This window comes from Rhincodon typus, chromosome 7 (genome assembly GCF_021869965.1).
Source record: "Rhincodon typus isolate 14 chromosome 7, sRhiTyp1.1, whole genome shotgun sequence".
NCBI lineage: Eukaryota > Metazoa > Chordata > Chondrichthyes > Orectolobiformes > Rhincodontidae > Rhincodon > Rhincodon typus.
The window spans coordinates 41,902,609-41,930,375 of NC_063338.1; the positions used below are offsets into that span (position 1 = coordinate 41,902,609).

Sequence of the window (27,767 nt, forward strand, 5' to 3'; positions counted from 1 at the left end):
CTGTCACTATCTGAAAGTAGCAATGGACACAATTCTTCAAGCACATAACCCAGTTTGGATTTGTAAGACCAGATAATGAGCAGCAGTTTTTCTCTGTAGTGAATCATTAATCAGAGAAATGATCCTTGCTGGTGTTTAGATGTTTTACTTAATTCCTTACCTCTGGCCTGCTGCCCCACTAGTGTCAAAATTATTATTTCTCACCCAGCAGGTGATAAATAACAACTTCAACCATGATTAATACTGTGAATTGCTCAACCAGACTAATGTAAAAAACAAAACCTGCAGAACAAGTGGGTGATAATTGTTGTGAGAGCCATGGGAGCTGTGGTCTTGCTTGTAAAAGAAACTGCAGGAAATGAAGCGCACGCTAGTATCCCAGCTGATCCTAAGAGGCATCATTAGAGGAACATCACTCGCAGCCTTCACTTGAACATCCCTCTTCTTTCCTCTCCCAACTGCACATTTGAATCATTTGGTCAAAAATCAGCTTGCATATCTGGCTGATGGTCCATTGAAAAATCTCAAAATCTACAAAATTCTACAAAGTGCTGCACTAGCAATAAGCACAATTATCAATTATGCCTTGTTAGTCATGAACCTTGATCAGCACACAGCTACAAAAGGATATTATAGTGTTCGAAATGCATCTTATTTCAAGCTACTTCAGTGCTTGAGTAATTAATTGTAATGCATCAAAAAGCCTGCATATTTCAAAAAGTTTAAAATACCTTAATATTGTGCTTTGTAACAAATTGAGCACTTCGAGTTTTTGATAAAATTATGGGATTTGACATTTAGTTTCACTCTTGGTTTTTGAACTGTGATTAAAATGTGTTTTGCATTATTGTTTTCTTTAAACTTCCTGCCACGATGTGCAACATCAGCTCACTGTAGGCTTATTTCAATTCTAGAATGCAAAAGATACAGCAAAATATATTTTAACACATATCAGGCAAATTTTGGCACATTTAGAATGAATACTTTTGTTATTTTATAAAAGCAACATTCTTTGCTCAATTAGTATAAAGCTTTCATAAGGTTTGCAAACCACACAGGCTGTTGTTTACCCACTTCTTTGCTCCTGACTTTGTGTCATCACTTTTGTTCTTTTTTTAAGTTTTCTTTCCAAATATTCAAAAATCATCACACTGTCCTGTGGTGGATTTGCAATCTCAATTCAAAACATACCAGTTACATTATTTGTATTCAAATATCTGCAAACATTGAGACGGAATAGTGAGAAAGAAAGACTTACAAAATTCTGTTGTGTATTCATTTTGTACAAGTCGCACTGCAAACAGTTTCCCATCAAAACGTCAGCAAATGTTAACATTTAAGAACTAAATTGCTAAGTTATATAGTGAAACAAACCAATATTGACCAATCATTACACTGATTCCATTAAAACTTTTTATTGACAGCCAAGTTTCCAAAATACATGTTTAAAGATGGGTTGGTCTGGCAGCATCTGTGAAGGAGAAAACAGAGTTAACGTTTCGGGTCCAGTGACCCTTCCTCAGAGGGGGGACACCGGACCTGAAATATTAACTCTGCTTTCTCCTTCACAGATGCTGCCAGACCTGCTGAGCTTTTCCAGCAACTTTGTTTTTGTTCATGATTTACAGCATCTGCAGTTCTTTTGGTTTTTAAAGATGGGTTGTTGGGACAGTTAGATGTTTACTATATTCTGTGGGTTTTAAAACACTTACAAGATTAAATTTTCAATTTTGTGGAACTATCTAGAACTGGGAAGAAATGGGGTATCATTGTTGCAAGGTTAGCTTAATTTTCAAATAATATCAGTGCTTTTTACTGAAGCAGAGCCTGAGATTTTGCGTAGAAAATCTAATCACAACTCATTAAACATACCAAAATATGTTAGAAAATATTAAGATTGCACAAAACAAACAATGCAATAAATCCATCTATATGTGCATAAAGTATGACACAGATCTTGGGTTTTCATCATAATCATTTCTTTATACAATAAAAGCAATATAACATTAAACAAGCCTTCAGTAAAAATTTAGTTAAGATTCATGCTCAAAGTAACATGCAAGGTGAGGACGGAACCTCATGAGGACTACATCTGATTGCTCCCTCAACCATGTGTATTAACTGCAATACGGCAGCATGCCAACTCAGCCCAGTTTTAAACAATTTCAGCATTGTTGGTTATTGTGACTGAGAAGCAACAATTAAAGCTAGCCTGCACCACTGAAGGAGAAGCTGCAATGTGGCTGCTGCAGCTGACGGAAGTCTCTGGTGAGGTTACTTCTTTCTGGAAAACACTAAAGAATGGTGCGATGTGAGACAGCTAAAATTTTCAGACCCTGTAGTGGAGACCTTGGGAGCGGAAAGCTGAAACACCCTGCATCTTCATGGTCAAATGGTCATTCAGTCACACGTTGAGTGCAGAAAGTAAAGGGATCAAGACCAAGACAGCATCATAACAATTTCAATAACTTCAAGGTTAGTGAACACAGCTTCAAAAGTCATATCCTACCAACTGCAGTGCTAATATCAAGACTGCTGAAAAACTAGATCCCCACTCACCAAACAACTTTTTCTGTCAGTCATGGCTCATGTCTGACAACCATATGTTTGCTTATGACATTTAGCTCTGCTGCAAACTTCATTCCCATATCTCTTAGCTTTCACAGACTGACAGATCTTTAACCACAGCATTGCGCACAATAGGTAAAACAAATTGTACCACAGTTGCTAAGATTTCCTTCTCTCTTCCAGGACAAGGTGGCATTCCACTTGAGACATCAGAGCAGTAAAGGTACTAATCTACACCCTAATCCCTATGGCACTGAGGTCATGGGCAAAGTCATCAAAGTGATGGTATTTTCACACCTGGTTCTCTGCCTACCTCCCCTTCATCCTGCACACTCTTCTGATTTACAAACTGTAGGTAACGTAAGCATGCACCTCTTCACCACACAATCTTTTTGAACTCAGATATTTGAGAAATGCATCCTGAAGAGAGTGGAAGGAGTTGTGGAGGTGAAGAAGATAAAGCACCAATAACTGACTTCATACTCATTGCTGTTGGCTCAGATAGTGGCATAATGTGTAATCTGGAGGATAGTATGGAGATAGTATTTGCATGTTGATAAGTATGAGGTCATCCATTTTGGTAGGAATAACAGCAAAATGGACTATGTTTTAACTGGGAAAAAATTGCAGCACGCTGCTGTGCAGAGGGACTTGGGTGTCCTTGTGCATGAATCGCTAAAAGTAGGATTGCAGGTGCAGCAGGTAATTAGAAAGGCAAATGGACTTTTGTCTGCCATTGCTAGAGGGATGGAAGTTAAAAACAGGGAGGCTATGCTGCAGCTGTATAGGGTCCTGGTGAGGCCACACCTTAGTACTGTTTGCAGTTTTGGTCTCCTTGCTTGCGAAGAGATGTACAAGCACTGGAGGAGGTGCAGAGGAGATTCACTTGGTTGAATCCAGAGTTGAGAGGGTTGGATTATGAGGAGAGACTGAGTATACTGGGATTTTACTCATTGGAATTCAGAAGAATGAGGGGAGATCTTACAGAAACGTCTAAGATTATGAAGGGAATAGATAAGGTGGAGGCACGGAGGTTGTTTCCGCTAGCAGGTGAAACTAGGACTAGAGGGCATCGCTTCAAAATAAAGGGAAGCAGATGTAGGACTGAGGTCAGGAGGAACTTCTTCACCCAAAGGGTTGTGAATCTGTGGAATTCCCTGCCCAGTGAAACGGTTGAAGCTACCTCGCTGAATGCTTTTAAGACAAGGCTAGATAAATTTTTGAACACTGAAGGAATTAAGGGTTATAGTGAGTGGGCGGGTAAGTGCAACTGAGTCTCAAAAAGATCAGCCATGATCTTATTAAATGGCGGGGCAGGCTCGAGGGGCCAGATGGCCTACTCCTGCTCCTAGTTCTTATGTTCTTATATGGTTGACAACGGGCGGTGGCGGTGGCTTTATAGAACGTGAAGTTGTTGTTCTGTCACCGTTACCACTCCATCAGTTGGTGATGGCTTAGTGTGAAGTCTGCAGTCCGGAGTCCAGAATTCTTGGCCCAGAGTTACTCAAGCGTGTTGTCCGAATTTTCAGTGTTGAAAGTCAGCAGCTTTCCATCAATCATGCCGCAGGTCCTGGAAAGCACTGGAGCAGGTAAGTTAACATAAAAGGCAGGCACTAAAATAATCCACACGGCTAATTAGTTCATATTATGATATGGAATGATATCATGCACAAATTACGCTTGATGCATTTATTTGTGTCGGCAGTTATTTTCGTATTCTGCGCAAGTAGACACTGTGAAGGTCAATGACAGGAAAATATTGAACTGTAAGTGAATGGGGAATTAGGGTAACAGGTCTGGATATCATACTTGGAGGAAATATTCATGAACATATTTTCATTGTATTCATTTGGTTAACTCTCCAAAATGCATATTCTTTTGAGAAGGACGTACTGACCTTTGAGAATGTAATACATATTAGAATGATATCTGGACTCCAACACTTAAGCCACAAGGAGTAATTAAACAAACTAGGTTTAGAGTCCAAGAAATTTAGAAGGTTAATGGGTCATTGAAGTGATTTATACAAGATATTAAAGGTACAGATAGGATAGATTGGGAGAATCTATTCCCAATTAGTTGGTCAGTCTAGGGCTAAAGCACATATGACAAAATTAGAGTCAGATTTAACATGACAAAATTAGGAAATCACTTCAAGCAAAGGATGACAGAAGTTTGAAACTCTCTTCATAAATGACAACTGATGCTACATCCTTGTTAGCCAAAGGTATTAAAGGATATAGAACAATAGTTAGGTTGCAGATCAGCCATAATCTCACCAAATTGGGGAATAGGCTCAGGGAGTAAATGGCCTATTCCAGTCCCATATATAGAATGTCTGATCTAAACGAAAATGTCAGCCTCAGCTTAGTTGGTAGTCCTCTTATAGCAGAGTCATAACATTATAACTCAAATTCCACTCCAGGACTTGAACATAAGAATCAAGTTTGAGCATGTTCTGCAGTGTCAGAGACGCCACTTCTTGGATGAGACATTAAACTGAGTCCTTTCTACTCTCTCATTTACATGAAAAGATCCTATGGTATTACTTTGAAGATAAGTTAAGAATTATTCTGGACCAATAGTTATTGCACAATATAAATTGATTATATGGTCTTTTATTACATTACTATAGGGACTTTGCAACTTGGCTTGTAACTTGTAAATATGGCTACCATTTTTCCAATATTATAACAATGAATACATTCCAAAAATACTTAATTAGCTGCACAGCACTGTGATAGAAGTGTAGAAGCATAGGGGTAGAAGTAGGCATTCAGACAATCAAACCTGCTCCTTCAATCACAATCAAAATCACAAGGCAGATCCTCCACCTCAAATACCATACATTCTTTATCCATACCCCTTTAGCTTCTAGAAATCTATTCCTTCCTTAAATATATACACTCTTCTGTCAGAGAGCATTTCACAAGCTTACCACCCTCAGAGAGAAGACATTTCTTGTTTTGGTCTGAATGGCCTACAATGTACCTTGAGACAATGACCTCTTGTTCTGAATTCCCCTGCATCAAATCTGTCCAGCCCTGTCAAAACGTTATACATTTCAATGAGATCCCCCCCCACTTATTCTTCTAAACTCCAGTGAATATAGGTCTAGTTGACCCAGTCTCTTCTCATGTGATGAGATGAACCTGCAATACCAGGATTCAGTCTGGTTAGCCTTTGCCGCATTCCTTGACAGCAAGCATATCTTTTCTTAGGTAAGGAGACCGAAACTGCATATAATAATCCTGGTGTGGTTTGTTGTGTAGAGGTCATGAAAAGTGCAGCATTAATGTAAATTTATCTTAGATACACCTGCAGGCCAAGGTTTGCCACAACCAGTCAATCGAGATGAAGGAAAATTTAATTATAAAGATACATTTTAAACGTTTCAATAAAATAAATATCTTTTGATGTTATATTTTATACTTTGTCAGATTTTATCCAGGTCAAGCAAATCTGTCATAAATTAAAGGAACAATTTGTCCAAATGTAAAGAAACCAGCTAATAGGGCGGTTGCTCTGTTGGCTGCACTTGGACAAGCAAACTACTTCCAAGTGAGCTGACCCACTTTCAGGATCATTTCTAGAGGATGCAATCCCATGAATGTTAATACAAAAAAGGGACTAATCACCTAGTAAAGCAAGGATCTTCTTTCAATTCTTACGTGTTAAAGCCCAAACAGAGCAGATTACCAGTTGAGGCTAGAACAGCTAACGTAGTAATCCTCTAATGTGTAATGCAAATTGTACCCTTTTGTGCTTGTGGGGGACAATCAGGAGTCACTGTGTTTGCTCATATTTAAAAGCACTAAGATCAAAGAGAACATTTAGAGTTTTCCAATTACTCTTTAATTGGTTTTTCACAGACACAATTCCATCTAGTTGTCATTAAATTTATATTAAAAATAGAAAATAAAGCACAAGGTCATCTGGCTAACAATTAAGTCTGCAGAACTTTGAATAATCGTACATGAAAAAATGTTACAGGAGATTGAACTATAATTGTGCTAATCACACACAACTTGGCAATCAACTCTTTCAACAGCCTTCAGTTTTTATGTAGCTTGATATTATATTAATTCTTTATTTCTAATGATCATTCCCTCCTTTTGCTTTTTCCTTAATTAATTACTTTATGGAAGAACCTCTTGAGCATCTGGATGCTGAACTCAAAGCACTCTCTTGATCATGCTCTTCGAAGTAGTGTTGCTCTATTCTTCTGCAAAACTTGATGAGATTTTCATAATTTTTTACTTTTTCACAAAGTGCATCATCAGTCAGCTGAGTTGTAAGGATGGTGAACAGATGACCAAACACCAGTGCATCCAGTTCTGTTGGCCTATGGCACAAATGTTAAAGGGTTATTTAACCATTATTTTCAAAGGCAACAGTGAAGCCTGTAGCAATATTCTGTCATGAGCAGCAGGTGAAGAAAAGGTCATTGCAAGGGATATTAACATACTACTTCTGTTCCCCAATATGCTGTTGGCATTTCCTAACTAAATTAAACCAATCTCTATAGATTTCACAGACGCAGACCATCTTAATTTTTATTACTGTAATTTATTATACAGGTACATCAGCCTTATAAATAAATGTGCCATTAACAGATTAATTACATTTTTCCCAAATGAACATAAATTAAATATACCAAAATAGTATACTTAAAATGCATGCAAGATAATGTCTTCTGATCACTGACAGTTGCTCTTCTTCTCTACGTGTAGAAGAAAAAAATGGTCTGTGTCCCTTGCATCTACTGTGCATAACAAAGCCATCCTTAATATGGAATGTTGCACTTCAAATAGCAAAATGCATTGCTTCTGGGTGCTTCATTTGCCAAAGTTCTTAACACTGTTGACGAAATAAAGTACACAGTGGTAGAATTCCTTTCTACTTGTGTCTAAACATGTGGAACTAGCGGAAATGCAAAAATCAAACAAATACATCACTGGTCTAAAAAGATCACACATTTTCTTTCATATCATATCTCTAATCATTACAATGCAACTTACTGTTTAGTAAAGAAATAGGGTTGGGTTCCCAGCCTTTGAGAGAGAGCTTGACAGCATCGATCCACATCTTCAAGCACCTAAAAGTCAGTCAGAAGGAAAAAGTTAAAATTTATATAGATGATATACTTCTAAAGCCTGGCATGGAGTGCCTAATAAATGTCTCCTCCAAATCATCCTCACTTTTGGGTTGAAAACTGTAAACACAAGACAGATACCACCAGCATTTGATATAAATGCAACATTCTTTGAAGTTAGATTTCTTTGAATTTCAAAAACTGCTCAATTTGTGGTTGGTAATATCCCACCAGCAAATTATATATTGAAAATTTAATGTATCAAAACTTCAGAAAACCTGTGTCTTGACACTTCTTTAAAAGCTGTTTACTTTCAACACTCTCAATTTTAGAAATTAAAATAGAATGCTAGCATTAATCCGTCATGGCTCTGCAATTGATAATTGCTATTAGAACAAATTTAATATTCCATTTTTAATCTGACAATTGTCAACTTTGCAGGCTGAAAAGGAGTGTTGCAATCATATTTACAGAGCAAAATGTTGATATCAGCTCTTTAGTAAAGCAAGAAAACAGCAGGCAGGCACAACAGACTTTTCCATATTGTGGTAATTGCTTCCATTATATCAAGACAATTATTTTCCTTTATTTGTTTATGGAAATTGGGGTTGCTGCTAGGCCAAAATCTATTGTTCATTCTCAATTGCCGAAGACAAAGTGGTGCTGAGCTGCTTCTTCAACTGCTGCAGTCCTTGAGTAAGGATATCCACATTGCTGTTAGAGATGGAGTTGCATGATTTTGACCCAACAACAGTGAAGCAACAGCGATTTGGCTCCAAGTCTGGTAGCTTAAAGGAGAACTTACAGGTGGAGGTGCTTCCATGCAGCATCCTAAGGATTCACTCCTCTTACCACCAGTGCAGTGTGGTAAGAGCAACTGGCCTTGACAATAAGGCAGCATTTGACTAAGTGTGGAATTGAGAAGCCTGAGTAAAACTGAAGTCATTTTGAATTGGGAGATAACTTTCCACTGGGTGAAATCTTACCCAGGGCAAATTAAGGTAGTCGTGGTTGTTGGAAGCCAATCATCTCAGCTACTGGACATCACTGCAGGAGATCTTCAAGACAGTATCTTATTCTCAACTATATTCAGCTTTCAACAACCTTCCCTCCAAATCAAGGTCAGAGGTAAGGATGTTCACTGATAATTTCCCAGTGTTCAGTTCCATTTGTAATTTCTCAGATAATATAGCAATCAGTGCCTGCATGCAGCTAAACTGGACAACCTTCAGGCTTGGGTCGCTAAGCACCAAGTAACATTAGTGCCACACACATACCGAGCAATCACTATCTCCTATAAAAGAAAATCGAAGCATCTCCACTTCAATTCAGTATCACTAGTGACATCTAAACTCCCATAATCAGCATTCCATATGATTATCAATGATTAAAAACTCACCTAGTCCACCCACACACATTCTGCAATTACAAGAGTGGGTCAGAGCCTGGGAATCATGTGCCAAGTGTCTAAAATTAAAGAGATGAACATGTGGCTTAAAGATGGCCATGGGAGAAACAGGTTCAGGTCCTGGAGTACTGGCATCAGAACAGGACAGAGGAGTAGGTGGACTGTAGGAATCTCCACATTATAAGCAACGTTCTGGTGAATGATGTCAGTGGGGCAGTAAAATGAGGGGGAAGAAATCAAGTTAGAGAACACATAGTAACTTAAAGGGAAACAACAATACAGCAAGGTAACAAATGGGTAACTACCACCAGAGCATGACTGGAAGGAGCAGAGCATACAAACATAATAGGGCACCATTAGCAAGACCAGAGTTTGCATAAATGGTTTTAAAAATGAATCCGATTTCAGATAACATTTGTAAGAAAAAAGATTAATTGTTTTCACACAAAGAAATATGTATGACCTGATAAGCATTACAGAGACAGTTGAAAGGTGATCAAGGCAGAGATTGACTGTTAAGCGTATTTCACATCTTGAAATGACAGGAAGCTAGGAGAAGGTTGCGAATAGCCCTATTGATTAAAAGACAACATTAGTTCAGTGCTGAGAGATGATCTTAAATTGAAAGATCAAGGTGTAGAATCAGTTTGGGTAGAGAGGTCACTCGTGGGAGTAGTTCATAGGCACCAATGATACGGCAGGACAGAACATACAGGAAGAGCTCTACCTTCTGCCAGAAGTGTGCCGAGTAGATGATCCATCAGCTCAATTCCCCAGCATTACAAATGCCAATCTTCAACCAATTTAATTCATTCTAAGATGTCAAGAAACAAGACATAGTAGACTCTGGGCCCTAACAACATTGCAGCAATTGGAAGATTTGTGATCCAGAACCAGCCACTTCGCTATCCAAGCTATTCAAGTACAACTACAAAACTCTCATCTACCAGAAATTTTGAAAATTGCCCAAGTACATCCAGTACACAGCATATACCTATTTACCAAAACTGTTCACAGTACTCCAGATGTGGTCAGATTTAGATTTAGATTTAGACTTTATTGTTACGTGTACTCAAACACAAAAATACAGTGAAAAGTTTCCAATGTCACCACACACGGTACCATCTTACAAGTACCTAGGTACAAAAACTTAAGAACAAAGTACGAAGAAATAAAACAAAGTTAAAAGTTAACTTTCCAGTCACTATAGTGTACCATAAAAAGTTAAAAGTTAATACTAAGAAGGACTGCAGTGTTAAGTTGAACAATGAAGAAATAAAGCTAAAAGTTCAACAGTTACAATCTTTATTAAGTGCTTAGCCATGCTGGGACCGCACTTCCTACAAGGATTCAATTTTCTTGTCTTCAGCGTGCTTTCTCTGCGCATCATCGCTGCAGATGTTGGGGGAACCTCCATCATGCATTGGGCTCACTCCTGGGATCCCGGACGGCCAAAGCCTCAATCTAGGTGCCACCTACACTGGGCCTCAACCTTGCCTTCAGTCTGTGCACCGATCCTCAGTCTCACCTTTGGTCTACGAGTAGGGCATCGGGTACTCATCAAAAATCCCAGTCAGGCCCTCTGCCACTGCCTCGCACTGGCCATCTAGCCGACCATCAAATTTAACGAGCCCAATACTGCTGCTGCAGCTGCCTCTCACCAGAACTTAAAAAAAACACCAAAACTAAAACAAAGAAAACAGATAAAACAGAAAAGTTGTCCAGCTGCAGCTAGACTTCCCAACTTAGACTCTAACCCCCTTGAAATAAGGGCCAGCGGTCCATTAGCCTTCCTGATTACCCACTGCATCTGTATGCAAGTTTTCTATGTTTTGTGCACAAGTAACCCCCAAGTCCTTTGGTGTTGCAGCTTTCTGCACTTGTTCTCCATTTAAATAATATTCTGTTCTTTTGTTCTCCCTACCAAAATAAACAACTTTGCATTTTCCCACATTATACTGCATTTGCCAATTTTTTCCACACTTACCTTACTGATCAATGTCTCCTGTATACTGTTTGTATCCTTGTCACAACCTACCTAATTCTGTGTTGTCTGCAAATTTGGCTCCAGTTTTATTCACTTCCTTCCTCCAAGTCATTAACATATACTGTAAACAGTCGCGGTCACAGCATGATCCCTGTGGGCACCCACTGGTTGGGTGTTGCCAACCTGAAAAAGAAACCCTTATCCCCACTTGCTGTTTTATGCACATGATCCAATTCTATATCCGTGCCAATATACTACCTCCAATACCATACCTTATCAACCGCCTTCATGAAGTCCAAATACAACAGAGCTACTGTTTCCTTTCTATTCATTCTAGTTGAGACTTCCTCGAAAGACTCTAATAAATTAGTCAGACACAATTTCCCTCTCATGAAGCTATGTTGACTCTGCTTAGTTACAGTTTTCCAAATTTTTTGCTGTTACTTTCTTAATAATTAATTCTGATACTTTTTCAACAATAGATGTTAGGCTAGTCAATTTTTAGGTTAGAACCACCAGGCTACAGGTGGTTTCAGCAGAATTCAGTTGAAATTGTGTAAGTTGCCTAAAAGAATTAAACTGTTGATAATAAAGGACTCTGTTCAGAATGAGTTAGACTTTTGAGATAGTCAAACTGATAAAACATGCAAGCCAGTGAGAGAGCCAGGAGTCTGATCTGAGGTTGTTACATTTATGACATGTGGTATCGATATTATTAAAGATAATGATGATAACATAGTGTCCAGATAGTCTTTTCTTTCAAAGAAAGCTTAATCCTTGACACCAATAGCACTCCACAGTTGAAAGGAAAGCAAGGAGGCTTGTGTTAGCCTTCCAACAATTTGAAAGGCAAACTTTCAAAAACATCAAAGACAGTGTGATCCATATGGAGCATATTTCACTAGTGTTTTTGAAGAAATTTAAATTTAAATCCAATAATTCCCATTTACTTCATGACAGAGAACAGAGTGAGTGAGGGTGAGGGAGGCTACTGAGGGGGAGGGCAACTGCAGAGAGATTTCAATGCAAAACGCCAGAGCTGAAGAACAATAGAATCTTAAGTGCTCTAACCTGACGTTTAAGGTGCCTGCGATGAACAGGGAGTTTATAGATGTGGAACAGTAATTGCTCCAAATCCTTCCAACTCACCCACATAATTTGGTTATAGAAACTGGATCATTAAACACTTTCCAGAATATGCCAGCTAGTGCTATAATAATTGGAAATGTCCTCCCTCCCCAACTCTAATCCACTCAGATGGAGTTTTCCAGGGGACACTGCTGCACATTTCTTTGACAGCAGTGTCCCCGGTCAGAAATGTGCAGTAGAATCAGGTTGAGACAATCTTTGCGTGCAAAGATTCATAATTTTGCAATTGCCTTGTCAGAAAAGCCAATATGTTAACAAAGAATCTCTCAGAAGTCTACTCTGGATGTTGACCAGCATGTGCACAGAGAATTTATTTTAAAGAACTGACATTTATATAACAATAGTTTACAACCCATGAATATCCCAAGTGCATTACTGGTACTGAAGTACTTTTGAAGCATAACCATTGTTGTAAATAAGGAATGATAATGAATTATGAATGAATGATGATTTATTGTCACTTGTACTCTACAATGAACAACACAGTAAAATACAGTGAAAAGCTTCAATCGTAGCTACAATCCGGTGTCATTTGAATATTTTAAGAATACGAAGAAGAAAGGATAAAGCTGATAGAATGTCCATCTTAGTTCCTCTGCTTACACCATGAGTCCAGAGTTCCAAGCCAGCTGACCAACGGCACCTGCACTGGACCCACCAACGCTGGAATCGCCACACTTCAGGTGCCATCCCTTTGTTGTTGGGCCCACCTCGCTGATGGGCCACTGATATTGGGTCCTATGCTGGAGACCCTGGCTCCTGGCCTATCACAACCAGGATCTGCCACCACCACCATGCTGATAATCTGGAGTCTCCACTCCAGGCGTCCCTGGCTTTGCTGATCCTTCGACGAAGCCTGGAGTCCCTGCTCGGGGCCTACCGCATCCGTGAGTCCTTGGCTCTGCTGAAACTGCCATCTGGAGTCCCCACTCTGGGCATGCCACACTGCCTCCATGCCAAAGCCTGAAGTCCCTGGCTTCACTGCGAGGCCAAGCTGCCGCCTCACTAACAGTTCCACTCTGACTGCTCTCCTCCATGATGTCACCTTCTCCGCCACTGCCCAAAGGAAGATGAAGGAAATGAAGAAGACAGACGACAAAACAGACAAGGAAAGAAAAGAGGAAACAGCTACCTGGAGCCTGAATGCTGCCTACCTTGCCAGTGCCAGAAACACAAGAAACACAGAAGCCAAACTGAGCAAAGCAAGATTCCACAAATAAGAGAATGATCAAATCATCCATTTTAGAAATATCTTTTGAGAGATAAATATTGGCCAGGACACAGAGAAACCTCTCCTGCTTTTTCAAATAGTGCCATAATTTATCTTACTTCCTCTCAAGACAGGAGAAAGGCCTTGATTTAACATTGCACCCAACAGACAGTACTTATGACAGTATAGTACTGCACTGAAGCTTCACATTAGATTATGTACTCATGTCCATGGGGCAGAATTTGAATTCATGACCTTCTGACCCAGAGGTGACCATGCTACCACTAATCGAAGACAAAACCAAGAGTTGAGAGCAGCTGTAAAAATGCCCGTCATCAATACAACCTCCTGCTCTATCGGTTTACCATGTGAATGTTTTTCAGACCACAGTCCCCATTTAATTCACTGCCATACTCACTGAAAGAAGATTACCTCTCAGCTTTCTTACAAGGTTAAAGAATACAATTTTTAGGTCAATTTTCTGACAGGAGTCAATGTTCATGGGTGCTCACTTACATCAGTTTTGCAACTTGGAGGTTTCTTCTCTTCCCAGGGGCCAGGGCAGACAAAGCGGATAAATCAGGGCCTCTTGGGGAGGCTAGGAGGTCCTTGCAGTTATTGGGTTGGCATCTGGGGTGGGGTAGCACTGTGCTTGGGTCAGATTGTGGGGGACCCCTTGAGGGATGGGATAGGCTCTGCGCCCACTTCAGGGGTGGGAGTGAGGCGGGACAGGGGAACGCACTGCATCCACGTAGGAGGGGGTTGGGGTTGGGGGAAGCACTGTGCTCATGTTATTTGGGGGGGGGGGGGGGTTTACGGGATGAACTGCCCCACGTCAGAGTGGTTACGGGAAGCACTGTGCCAACATCAGGAGGGGAGGTTAAGGGAGGCACTGCACCCACGCCGGGGCATAGGCCACAGATCTGGGTGAGCAGTAGTACCATGGCCTGTAATGTCTGTCATTGGCTCTATTTATATATTGCTGCTGAGCAGTCTCAGTAATGCATCGTAAACTTTCATGATGGCATCTTTCTATCTGTGACCACTCCATCATCATGTCTCTACCAATGATCCTCCTCATATGCCAACATTTCTGATTCACAAACTGTATAAGAGGAACTCAAACTGAGATATTAAAATGGAATTGGTGTCAGCAGAGACACCTAAATATGAACAAACAGAAAATTAATAAGATAAAATTCAAGTAGAATCCACAAGGACTGTAGCAGTTCAAGAAGCCAGCTCTCCACCACGTTCCCAAGGGCAATTAGGGATGGGCAATAAATGTTGATCTTACCAGCAACATTCACATCACATGAACAAATAAAATGAATAAAAAGAACACAGATTAAATTTAACCCAGTTAAATACATGGCATTGCACATTTAAAAAATGATAACATTCTCTCCACAATTGGTAATGAATTTGTTGACCTAGAGAATGCTGAACCGCTTTCTCACAGTTCAGCAACAATTAACAAATGAAAAAATGCTTAAGTAATTGCTAAATCAATAGAGTACAAGTTAGAGGTTGTTATGTTGAAACTGTACAGTGATGACTAATATTGTGCGAATCACGTTACAGCTTTAAGTAATAAATTGTCAGAAGGAGTGTGCAAGGCAATAAACAGCTTCACAGTAGATTAGCTGCCAGAGCTACAGGCAATGGTGTTTAATCAAAGTGTAGGAACAGTTTATTACTGCACACTTTATAAAGTCGAAAAGCATGAGTAAGTTTAAGATTGTAGCATCCAATTTGGTGAAGTATATTTTTGTTTGTCAAGATATTGTCATTTACTTGATGGTATCGACTAACAGTAGGATTTGGTGCCAATTGACACTTCTGAGTTTTAACTGAATGTAACATGTTTCGGAATGAATAGTCACAATGTCGGAGTGAATTTATAACAATAGCTTCATGCATGTGTCAGGTGTGATTAATTTAATCATTTTGATGATTGGTATTTGCAAATGTATGGGCAACAACAACTTGCATTTATATAGAATCTTCACTGTAAAGAAAATGTCCCCAAACAAAGGTAAAATCAGCCAAACTTACATTGAGCCCTAGAAGAGGTACTAAGAGAGACGGCCAATATTTGATCAAACAGGTCGGTCTTAAAGGGTATATGGGAAACGGAAATCATCTGTTCAAGGGCAAAGCTTGATGCATTGTATCTGCACAGGAAACTTTCTACTCGCTAATCAGATTAGCATTTTCAGCTGGGGCAGTAGGCAAGGTTCACAAACCTTCTAACAGGAGAGTGCATCTCTGTGCAAAGCGCGTGTAGTGGTAGTGGTGAAAAAATGACTCAGTTGAGAATGTGTATGGGTACATGGAAAAGTTTTCGAGTCAGATTGTGTAGGTTGTAAGAGGTAGTAGGCATAGGTTTTGGGGAACAGTTGTGGTGATTTGGAGGTGGTATTGGCTATTATGCTCAGTTCTGTTATGCTGGTTAATCTCAGAGTTACGCTAGAGATTAAACTATGTAATACTTCTCAGTAAATATCTGGTTAAGTCTCAGGTATCTGGCCAAAGTTTCCAACCCTGGACTTGGGTTCGGAGACCTAAAAGGACCCAAGGCAGCAAGATCAACCCATCCGGAGTTTAAATTTCCCAAGTAATAACAGTGCATGTTTGTGCCGAGAATTCTGCAAGGTTCCATTATGCAACACATATTTAAGTCCACAACTTGCTGGCCTGAAAATCAGAACATTCATACTGATGAACTGTTAGGAAAGAAACTCCAGCATGTGAATTCCAGGATAAATCTAAAAGATTAATTCTACCTCAAATTACTTTATTTTAAATATAGCAAATTGTTTCATACAATACAAACTTGTGTGTTATCAGCACGGAGTTAGAGAACAAGTAATAAATACAACAATGGCAACAAAGGAAAAATATTAGTGCCTGACCTGCTTTAGAGATTTTCCACCCCACCCAATTGCTTTCATCTTGCGCCTTACTTCCCATTGTTTCTGATAGGCTAATACGTGGTTTAAAGGCCAAGGATATGGCGAACCATATCTAGAACGAGTTATCTGAAAGCATCAAAAGGTTCATTAACGGTCTTTAATTTTGTACAATATATAAAATATCAAGAAATATACAGTGTAAGAGACCACTTAATAGTAGCAGTCAAGTCATCCAAAACCACGATAGCCTTAGAATCTATAAATGTATGAGTAGTACCAGTTCAAATAGATTGGGCTGGAATTTGCACCCTTTCACCCAGAGTTCAAGTCTTATTTTTTAAAAAAAAACTGCATTCATCAGTATAAATTCTATATTCTTTATTCACTTGTCAGCTGCTTTCAAGCTTTGGAAATTATATAAATGAAAATCTTTTGTATCAGAGCGCAAACATAATAGTGACTACATAAGTGAAGACTTACAAATTTCTCATTAAAATTAAACACAACCCCAGATTGTGGTGTACAAGTTAACCTTTGAAGTCACCAGAATCTTCCAAAAAGCAGTAGTTGATTTATGTACAAAGTATAAAACGTGAACTGCCAACCTGAGTGTGGATGGTCGCCATTTTGAAATGTTTGAAAGAAAACATTGGTAATTCATATTAAATTAAGGATGCTTGATTAATTGAATGAATAAATTGTACAAATATACCTCTAACCACAATCAAAATGTTTTAAAACCCATCAAATTTGCTGTCTTCTGCATCTAATACAAAGGTTCATTAAATTCATTTTGTCACTTCACCTATAAGATCACCATAAAGTTCGCACTCCAGATCCGATATGGAGATTTCATTTTAAAAAATCATCCTTCCACCCACTTCATTAGATATTTCGAATTTTTTGAATAATCTCTTGGCATTAGATGCACCAATAGAATCCCATGATTTGATAATTAAATCTCACAAAACATTGAACAGGGCACCTCACATTTTTTAATCTTTGTGAAAGTTTTTCTCTGTCAACCATACACATTCTCTATTTAACATTAACATGATTGTTGAATGATCTGTTTGGGCAAACATCCAAACGATGAAGCACAGATGTCAAACCCACGGTGTAACAGCTGGATTTACGTTGGCAAGGTGCTGACTGATCTTTTGACTGGCCAAAAGAAAAACGCCCTCTATAAAGTTCATTGCAGATGGAGGAATTTGAATTCCATTAATTTATAAATAAACCGGAGGAGAAATGCCAGTCTCATCAATAATGATCATAAACTATTAGATGGTCTCAGAAATCCCCTTGTTCTCGTGTCCATCAGGGAACAAAATCTGTCATCCTTGACAATCTCGCATGGGTCTTCAGACCCACGATAATGTGGGTAACTCTTAACTGCTCTCTGAAGTGGCTTAACAAGCCTGTCAGTTGAAGACTGCTCATCACCAGCTGTTCGAAGGCAGTCAAAGATAGCCAATAAATGACCAGTGATTTCACGTCCCAAGAACAAATAAAACAAAATTCTCAGGGTGCTGCAAGTTTGCACTCCTTGACCTTAACAAAACATATTTACTATTAATTGGAATACTTATAAAATTATTCTGTTTCAGAGTATTTGTGAATGCAACGCTTCTGAAATGGAACAGAAGTATGCAATGATTTCTGTAGCGCTGAAGCTAACACCATCAATGTTGATGCTTGCACAAAATTACTAGCTTATTTCATTAAATAAATTGTTGTGAATGCTGACAGATTTCTCACCTTTGCTGATGTACTATCATCACACCACTGTATGTAAAGCTGTAAGGTAAAACATATACCAAAAGTTAGACAAGAATTAATCACACATCTGATGGTAAATTGCAAAACTATATTAAACATGACAACTTTAGTTGCAATCATTAATCAATGGAACAGAAAATACCAATGGTGATGTTTGTTATTGGTTTACTATATTAAAAGAACAAAAGATAAGGCAATAATTCTTTGATCTAACATACCTCTGCTGTCAACAGCATATTATTCACCAATTCTGTGTAGGCTTTCATCTCAGCCTTTTGAATTTCATCCAGTCCATCACTGAGTGAGTGACCCTAAAGAGTCATATTACACAGATACAAGATTCAACAGTAGATAAGCTCATAAGTCAAGCCGAAATCACCAACAATTTCCTTTTAATTAATCACATTATCACCAATACAAGAGTTGTGAAAAATGTACATCAAAATAGTCTTAATACCTGTAGATTGCACATTATAATTATTTTACTAAAAAATACACATTTTCATTTTAACAAAGTTATTCTATTAACTTAAACTCCAATATTTAATTGATCATAAATTTAGAGGATTTGAAATGCCAAAAATTACCCATGACTCATGATAGTTTTGGACAATATTACACATTGAAGAATAAAGAAAAAGTACTAAATTAAATATGGAAATGGATACTTTTTTTAGATAGATGCTAAACCTGCACAATTGCCTAAAAAGTAACAGATGAAGTGGCGTTTACAGTTGCAATAACAAATGTAGCAGTAACTTTTCTTACCTTGGCTTTTGCAAACTGTACTATGGGGCCAAGTTCTGATACAACATGATTACCAACATGTATAAAGGGAGCCTTGCCTATGGAAATCAAAAATACTTTGGTTGTTACAATAACTTTATAAAGGAAATGGAAACAATTGTCAAAAAGGCTTGAAAAGATTAAAACTTTGAATATCACTCAAAAAAACCATCAAAACGTCATGAGAACAAAAGAAGTACACAAAACTGTAGATAACAGTGTACAGCTGGATGCAAACAGCAGGCCAAGCAGCATCAGAGGAGCAGGAAAGCTGACGTTTCAGGTCTAGACCCTTTGCTGCTTGGCCTGCTGTGTTCATCCAGCTCTACACCATGTTATCTCAGATTCTCCAGCATCGGCAGTTCCTACTATCTCTACACAAAATCGTACGTTAACAGGTTCAATTTCAAATGATATGCTAATACAAATATATACCCTGGGGGAAAAAATGTTATTATCTGTTTTCTATTTTCAAATGTACTTTACGTTGTGTATTTGTAATCAGTTTGCACTGCAATAATGTACTTTTTAAATATTTTATATTTAGTCAAGCCCACTTGTTCAAAAATCTAATGGCATGAGCAAATTTTCTAGGATGAAATTAGTATTGATTATAAGTTCACTCTTGTAGATCCATGTAGTTCAGTTGATCACCGAGACACTGGAAAAGCCCACTACTGGGAGATCACAAATTGGTTTAAGGGATTCCAGTTTCCTCCTATTTGCCATGTATCTATAAATCTATAATATCAAGCTTAATTTATAAAGTTAATCAAGGACAGTTATCCAGCTATCTTCATTGAAATCAAACATCAGCAATGTATTCTCACTTGTCTAAAGGGGAAGTGTAAACATTGCTGCCAGCGGTTTGATGCTATTAATTATGAACAAGTACAGAATTGGAAGTCAATTTATAGAGAGAGTTTGTGGAGTATTATTGGATAGTGTTTTATTCACAATATTCAGAAAAGTTGACGAGCAGCTTTGCAGTAATAGACAAAACCCCAAAGGCCGACAACTTAAAAATTGCATGAGAGAAATGGCCCTAAAGTCCAGTAAACAAGATCACTGCCAAATAGAGACTGAATAAGTTAAATGCCTTTTCACTTAAATAAACTTCAGGATTTTGCTTGATGTTCCGTAGCTCCAAGTGTTTTCACCACGAAACCCAATGGTAACATGCAAAATAGGCGAAAATGGTGTACTTTCATTTAAAGCTGCTTCCTCTGCACATTGACCACAAGAGCAGAATACTACTGTCAGAACTGCTTCTAACTTATTTATATTCGCTATGAAGTAAGAAGATTAAAATTGTACATAAGACCTTGAGATGAGGTCTCAGCAATGTCTGATTACACTGTGGCAAAACAACCATCCTTTAATATTCCATTTCCCTTGCAATACAAAACAACATTCTATTTGCCTTCCTAATCACTTGCTGCACCTGCATACTAACCTTTTATTCATGCATCAGGTCACCCATATCTTTCTGTACTCAAGAACTCTACAACCTCTTTCCATTCAAATCTTAAGTTTCTTCTCTATTCTTCCTGCCAAACTGGACAGGTCCACATTTACCCACACTATACTCCATCTGCCAACATTTTGTCCACCTACACCTGTTTCTATCCCTTTGTAGACTCACTATGTCTTCTTCATAATTAATTTTCCCAGCTATCTTTTTTCATCATCAGCAAATTTAGCAAGAATACATTTGGTCCCTTCATCCAAGTCATTTATATAGATGGTAAATAATTGAGGCCTCAACATTGATCCCTGTGACAGATCACTCATCACATCAAAATTAAAGATTTCAGAGACGTATAATTTCAGGACATTTTTGGATAATGACAAGAAATGAAGGCAGTAAAAGATTGATCAACATCAATCTGCAGACAGTTTAAGAAACTGTGGAGATCAGTGCTAAACATTGGTGGTTAGCATGTCAATTACAGTTGCTTGGAGAGGTCTCAGAAAATAAGCAACAGTTATGAAACCGGATAGCAAGGAGAATTCAGCACTTGGAAAGAAAAAGGGATAAAAAAAAGATTATTCTCTCCTTAAAATTACTATGGTTGGTGATATGTCAAAGGTGTGAGGAAACAAAATAGTTAGTTATGAACTAATTCTGAGGAGCGAAGTATATCTGTAAGGTGAGAACTGCTTAAAATGAGGTAGGACTCCTAAGAGGAAAGGATTGTCATTTTTTAAAGATAATAATACAAAAAAATAGTATAGGCATTTAATAAATATTTGCACGGGCCATTATTGAGGCAGGAAATTACTAAATTTTCAAGGATACATGATTTATTGAAAGGAGAGGCAGGAACAAAAGGTGGTGGGTAACTTTGTGAGTACAAGGTGGAATTAGTACATTAGCAAGAAATATCCTGGATCAGAAGATGTAGAATTTGTGTGGCCAGAGGTAAGAAATAATAATGGGAAGATGGTACTGGTGGGAGCAGTCTAAAAGCCATGTAATAGTAGCCATACTGTAGGACAGGGAATAAATCAGGATATAAGGAGAGCATGTTAAAAAAAAGAGAACATTAACCATGGGTGGATTCAATCTTCATGTAGTTTGGGAAAGTCACATTGGCAGAGGTAGCCATGAGGAAGAATTCACAGACTGCACTCAGAACAGTTTCTTAGAACAACATTCTATCCTTTCGATAAGTCACATCTCCCTGAATATTTAGTTATATTCAGATAGTTCTTGAACCATAGTAATTTCCTGCCTCAATTAAGGCCTATGGGAATTATTTATTAATTGCCTATACTATTTTTTGGATAATCACCTGAAACAAAGTACTTTTATCTGGGGAGTCCCACCTCATTTTTGACAGTTCTCACCTTGCTGATATATTTTACTATTCAGAATTAGTTAATAACCAATTTATCTACAGCAAGCTTTTTTAAAAATAGTACCTAATGAACCAACATTCTTGACAAATCAGCAAAAACTATATACCTGAAATACTGTAAGTTTACTGTATTATCGCGATGTCTGAATAGTCAGTTGAGGATGTATGTATGAAGGCTCTCTGCTGCCAAGTTTTTTTTAAGGCAAAATTACATCATTATTTAAGTGATTTATGCTGTAAACGAAGTATAGCAGTGATGTGTATATCCCTGCATTAAACTTCTATTACTTAGTGTGTGCTTTTACAGAGATTAATGTGGACCTCTTGATCAACCAGAATATCTGATCAACTGCCACATCCCTGGTCCCATAGGTGCTGGTTAGGAAAAAATTTGCTGTATTTTGTTTCCTCACACCTTTGAATTATTTCCACCCATGGCAGCTCAAAGGGGGGTTAAAAAAAACACTTTTTTTCTGCCTTTTCCCCTCAAAGTGCTGATTACAACCAAGCTACTGAATAGGGTGCAGAGGTGATTTACCAGGATTTGGTTAGGCCTGTACTCAATGACGCTTCGAAGAATATGAGGTGACCTTATCAATACAGATAAGATAGTTATGAGATGATAATAGGGTAGATAAGTTGTTTCCCCTTCTGGGAGAGTCTAGAAGCAGATGGAATACTCGCAGAGTTGGGGTCACCCAATATGAGTCTGTGGAATTCTTTACCAAAGAGAATTGGAGAGTTGTGTTGTTAAGTGTATTCAAGGCTGAAAGACCAATTTTTCTTGAGTAAGAGAGTTACAGGTTGTGAAGAAAAGGCAGGAATATGGATGGAGTTGAGGATGATATCAGATCATAATCCTCTTGAATGGCAGAAGAGACCTGATGGGTTGAGTAGCTGACTTCTGCTCCTACATCTTAGGATCATATTACAAAGCACATTCCCCTGAGACTTGTGCTATTCTAATGGCATATCTAGATTGTACAAGGGTGCAAAAGAAAACTAAAATTACAGAGTAAGTTACTTCTGCCACTATTTTCTTGTGACCTTTGTGCCACTCATCATTACCTTCAGCAAAAAAAGTTAGGCAATTATCAGAATCCTGCCCCAGTAAAACTAATAGCAAACTTCCTTCATTTAAGCCAGTTTTCAGCATTAATGCTGCACAGATTTAAAACAATGGTCTAAGTGATCTGGCAGGAGCCTGATTTATTGCACCACTATTATGTTTAAACTTTCAGGTGTTAAAAATAGATTACTGTTGCCAAGATTAAACTTAAGATATTTGAGTATCGACTCAGAACACCTGCGATTTTCAGTTTGAATACTGCTATTCCCCATATGTCCAGAGTTCATTTAAATTAAAATATAATTTTCAGAATTTAAAAGGCCATTTCCTTTCCAGTACTCAGAAAAGCCACAAACAAGCAAACATATTTTGCAGTTAGGCTAATGCACATAATAATTACAAGTTGACACAAAGTTTAAGTAATTTGTCGTATATATATATCCCAAAAATATTTCAGAGAAACATCAGCATGCCATAATGTAAATTGCTGCTGTCCACAAAAATTTCAAATTTTGAGTCTCACTCAATAAAATAAAACAAGTTAACAATTCAAGGTTAGCTTGTTTAAATTAATCATTTATAATGTAGTGACTTGGGGGCGGCCTGGATTCATAGATCATGCACACTGTAGCAGAACTGACAGAAATCTTAAACTTGCAAAGGGATGCATTTAAGAAGTTATGGTTTCTATTCACTGACACCCTCCAGTGACTCTTAATGGTGAATGTGACAACACTGCAGTTCATAGATCATCGACAAATGACTGAAAGCTTGACAAGCTTACTGTGGCATATTCTAATTAGAAATGAAGCAAACTCTGCAGCACATTAGCAATGATGAAACTGGTGCACCAGATAACAAGATTTGCAGTTGTCACCAAATCTTGATTCCACAAGTAAACCTGGGACAGTACCTCATAAAACAGATATGTAGGAACTAGGAGCAGGAGTGGGCCATTTGGGTCTTTGAACCTGTTCCACCATACACTATGGTCATGGCTGATCATCTACCTCAATGTCATATTCCTGCTTTCTCCCCACACTTTGATGCATTTAATATCTAAAAAACGATCAATCTCTTTTCTGAATATATTCAATGACTTGACATCTTTCTGTGGCAGAAAATTCTACAGTGAATGGCAGAACCTTTAGGAGCATTGATATGCAGAGCAATCTGGGTGTGCAGGTCCACAGATCGCTGAAGTGCAGTGCAGGTAGATAATATAGTAAAAAAGGCCTATGACACCACACTACCAGAGGGATGTGGATGCTTTGGAAAGGGTACAGAAAAAGTTTACCAGGATGTTGCCCGGTATGGGGGATTTTAGCGATGAAGAAAGATTGGATAGACTGGGTTTGTTTTCACTGGAACGCAGGAGGTTGAGGGGCAACCTGATAGGAGTTTATAAGATTGTGAATGGCATGGATGTGCTGGAAAGAATAAGGCTTTTTCCCAGGGTGGAGGGGTAAATTACTAAGGGACACAGGTTCAAGGTGTGGAGGGTGAGAAGTTCAAAGGAGATGTGCAAGGCAAGTTTTTCACACCAAGGGTGGTGAGTGCCTGGAACACACTGCCAGAGGTGGTGGTGGAAGCAGACACAATAACAGCATTCAAGAAGCACCTGGATGAATACATTATTAGGATGGGAACAGAGGGATTCGGATACTGTAAGTGAAGACAGTTTTAGTATGGAAGGGCAAAATGTGTCGGCACAGGTTTTGGAGTACTAAAGGACTTGTTCCTGTGCTGTACTGCTATTTGTTCTTTGAGTGAAGAAATCTTTCCTTATCCCAATCCTAAATGGATTGCCCCATATCCTGAGACTGTGATCTTTGGTCTTAGACTACCCAACAAGGATAAACATCTGCCCTGAACTGTTTGCACCCAGGCTGGTTAGAACTTTAAATATTTCAATCAGATCCCATGCACCCCAACACCCCCATCGTACTAAACTTTATACAAGTCTATAACTCTATTCAAACCATCTTTCCTCATAAGACAGTTATGTCATCCCCTGGATCAGCCTAGTGAACTTCTGCCTTACTCCCACAATGAAAAATATATTCTTTTTTGTGAAAGAAGACTGAACCTGCATTTAATACTCCAGATGTGTTCTCACCAAAACCCTTTATAACTGCAGTTAAGATATCCCCACTTCTGAACTCAAATTCTTTTGCAATGATGTCCAATATACCATTTGCCTTCTGAATTGCCTACTGCATTTGACTGTCTACTTTCATTAACAGGTGTACAAGGACACCTGGATCCCTTTGTATATGGATACCTAGATCTGTGTACACATTCATATTTCTCACTATATCACACTTTTTAAATAATACTTTGCCTTTCTATTTTTCACACCATAGTGTAACAGCACATTTATCCATGCTGCATTGCATCTGCTACGTGTTTGCCCATTGACTCATCTAAATCACCTTATAGCCTCCTTGTATCCTCCCTACAACTCCCAACCCTGCCCAATTTTAGGTCTTCAGCAAACTTCAACACACTTCATTTGGTTCACTCATTCAGGTCATTCATATTTATTGTGAACATGCTGGGGCCCAAGCACAATCCTTGTGCTATCCCCTCTAGTCACTCATTTTCTGGGTAGCAGGCAGAGACGCATTTGTTCCTGCACGGTTTCCCGTATGTCAGGCAAAGATGCATTTATTCCTACTCTGTTTCCCATATGTCAAACAATGCTCAATCCGTTCCAATATTTTACCTTCTAACCCATATGTTTTAATTTTGTCTATTAACCTCTTATCAAAAGCCTTCTGAAAATCCAAATACACCACATCCACTGGTACTTCCTTATCTATTCTACTAGTAACATCCTTGAAAAAAACTGCATAGATTTGGTAAGCATGATTTGCCTTTCATAAAACAATTCGGACTTTGTCCAATCCTGTCAATGCTCTCCAAGTGTTCTGTTGTCACATCTTTTATAATACTCTAGCATTTCCCCACTACTGATGTTAGGCTAATTCGTCTATAGTTCTGTTTTTCTCCCCCTCCCTCCCTTTTTAAAGTGAGGCTACATTTGCCACCCTCCAATCTGTTGGAACTATAAAATCTATGGAATCTACAGAATTTTGGGAGACAAATTTTGGAAGACACATCTAAGGACCACTTTCTATAGTACTCTCGGCCATAGATTATTAGCCCTGGTAGTTTATCAGCCTTTAACCCCATTAATTTCCCAACAGTATTTTCTTGCTAATACAAAACAAAGAGCTGGAGAAACTCAGCAGGTCTGGCATCATCTGTGGGGAGAAAGCAGAATTAATCATTCCAGTCTAGTGACTCTTCTTCCGGATGTTTTGAAGACTTGCTGAGTTTCTCCAGCAATTTCTGTTTTTGCTTGTTTCCTACAAACAGATGAAATGCATTAACAGATGGATGAGCTAATTCACAGAATCCCTCCAGTGTGGAAACAGGCCATTTGGCCCCACAAGTCCACACTGACTCTCCAAAGAGCATCCCACCCAGACTCTCCCCTCCACACTATTCCTGTTACCCTGCATTCCCCATGGCTAATCCATCTAACCTACACACCTCTGGACACTATGGGCAATTTAGCATGGCCAATCCACCTACCCTGCACATCTTTGGATTGTAGGAGGAAACCGGAGCACCCAGAGGAAACCCATGCAGACATGAGGAGAATGTGCAAACTCCACATAGACATTTGCCTGAGGCTGAAATTGAACCTAAGTCTCTGGAGCTGTCAGGCAGCAGTGCTAACCACTGAGCCACCGTGCTGCCCATAAATTCTTGAATTGTCTTAGGTATTCACAGCTTACAAGCCATAACTCAGCTGAACAGCATGTTAAGTTAATGAAACAGCAACTAATAGACAATTAAAAGCAAAAGTATTAATACAGGAGGAAAATATTCTGCATGCTGGCAATGGGAAATAAAGTGTTGAAAATACAGACAGACACATCAGTCAATAAAGTATTAATCATGAGGGATTTAATATGAACATATTTCTTATAAACAAATCAAATTGGCAAAGACAATCTGGAAGATGAGTTCACAAGCTGATTGTAGACCTTTGTAAAGTTTTCTAGAACAATACAACGTGGAACAAACTACGCGTAAAGTTAAAACAAAAACTGAACATTACAGATGTTGAGACGTCTGATGAGTCACATCCAACTAAAAATATTAGCTGTTTTATTTTACAGGTCTGCTAGACTGAATTATTTCCATCACTTTCTTATTTTAGGCATAAAGTTAGTTTACACCTAATATTGTACAATAAGGTAGGTTTAATTAGTAATCTGGGAAAAGGTAATACAATGGACTTCCATTTTAAATTTAAAAGCAACATAGTTCAGTCCAAAACCAGAGTTAAAGAAGAAAGCCAATTATATAAAATGTGAGGACTGCCGGCTAAGGGCAAGTGGATAAATAGATGAAAAGTATGGTAGTAAATAAAAAGCGAGATGCAATTAAACAAACAATTCAAAATGTTACACAAAAAAATCCATTAAAAATACTCAAGCAAGAAAAATGCACAGATGAAAGTTATAGATTAAAGAACAGGTTTACAAATTTGCAAAGGATAGTAGTAAACCTGAGGACTGAGATCGTTTTAGAAACCAGACAGAAAAAGAACATTAACAACAAAAAAACTAAACGTGAGAGTTAACTGGCCAGGAATACAAATAAGATTATAAGAGCTTTGATAAGTGTGCAAAAAGTAGCTAAAGTAAACATTGGTCATTTAGAGTCTCATTCTAGGGTTCAGTACAAAAATCAAAGCTGACACTCCAGAGCAGAACTCAAAACATAAGTTTACCTGGACCATCTCTAACACCTCTCTCCCCTTCCTGGACCTCTCTGTCTCCATATCGGGCAACCACCTAGAAACCGATATTCATTTCAAGCCCACCGACTCCCACAGCTACCTAGAATAC

General features: G+C 38.4%; 1 protein-coding gene across 4 annotated transcripts in view; it reads right to left on the bottom strand.

Annotated features, from left to right (window-relative positions):
- Positions 1–6,400: 6,400 nt before the first annotated feature.
- Positions 6,401–27,767, bottom strand: part of mtx2 (metaxin 2) — a 77,183-nt gene continuing 55,816 nt past the window's right edge. For all 4 annotated transcript variants that reach the window (XM_048598787.1, XM_020521366.2, XM_048598788.1 and 1 more), the window contains 6 exons: positions 18,886–18,962; positions 18,336–18,428; positions 18,097–18,135; positions 16,336–16,461; positions 7,590–7,666; positions 6,401–6,913 (listed from right to left, as the gene is read on the bottom strand). In XM_048598787.1, coding sequence (XP_048454744.1) covers positions 6,703–6,913; positions 7,590–7,666; positions 16,336–16,461; positions 18,097–18,135; positions 18,336–18,428; positions 18,886–18,962 — 623 coding nt within the window. In that variant the 3' untranslated portion in view covers positions 6,401–6,702. The remainder of the gene's footprint in view (positions 6,914–7,589; positions 7,667–16,335; positions 16,462–18,096; positions 18,136–18,335; positions 18,429–18,885; positions 18,963–27,767) is intronic.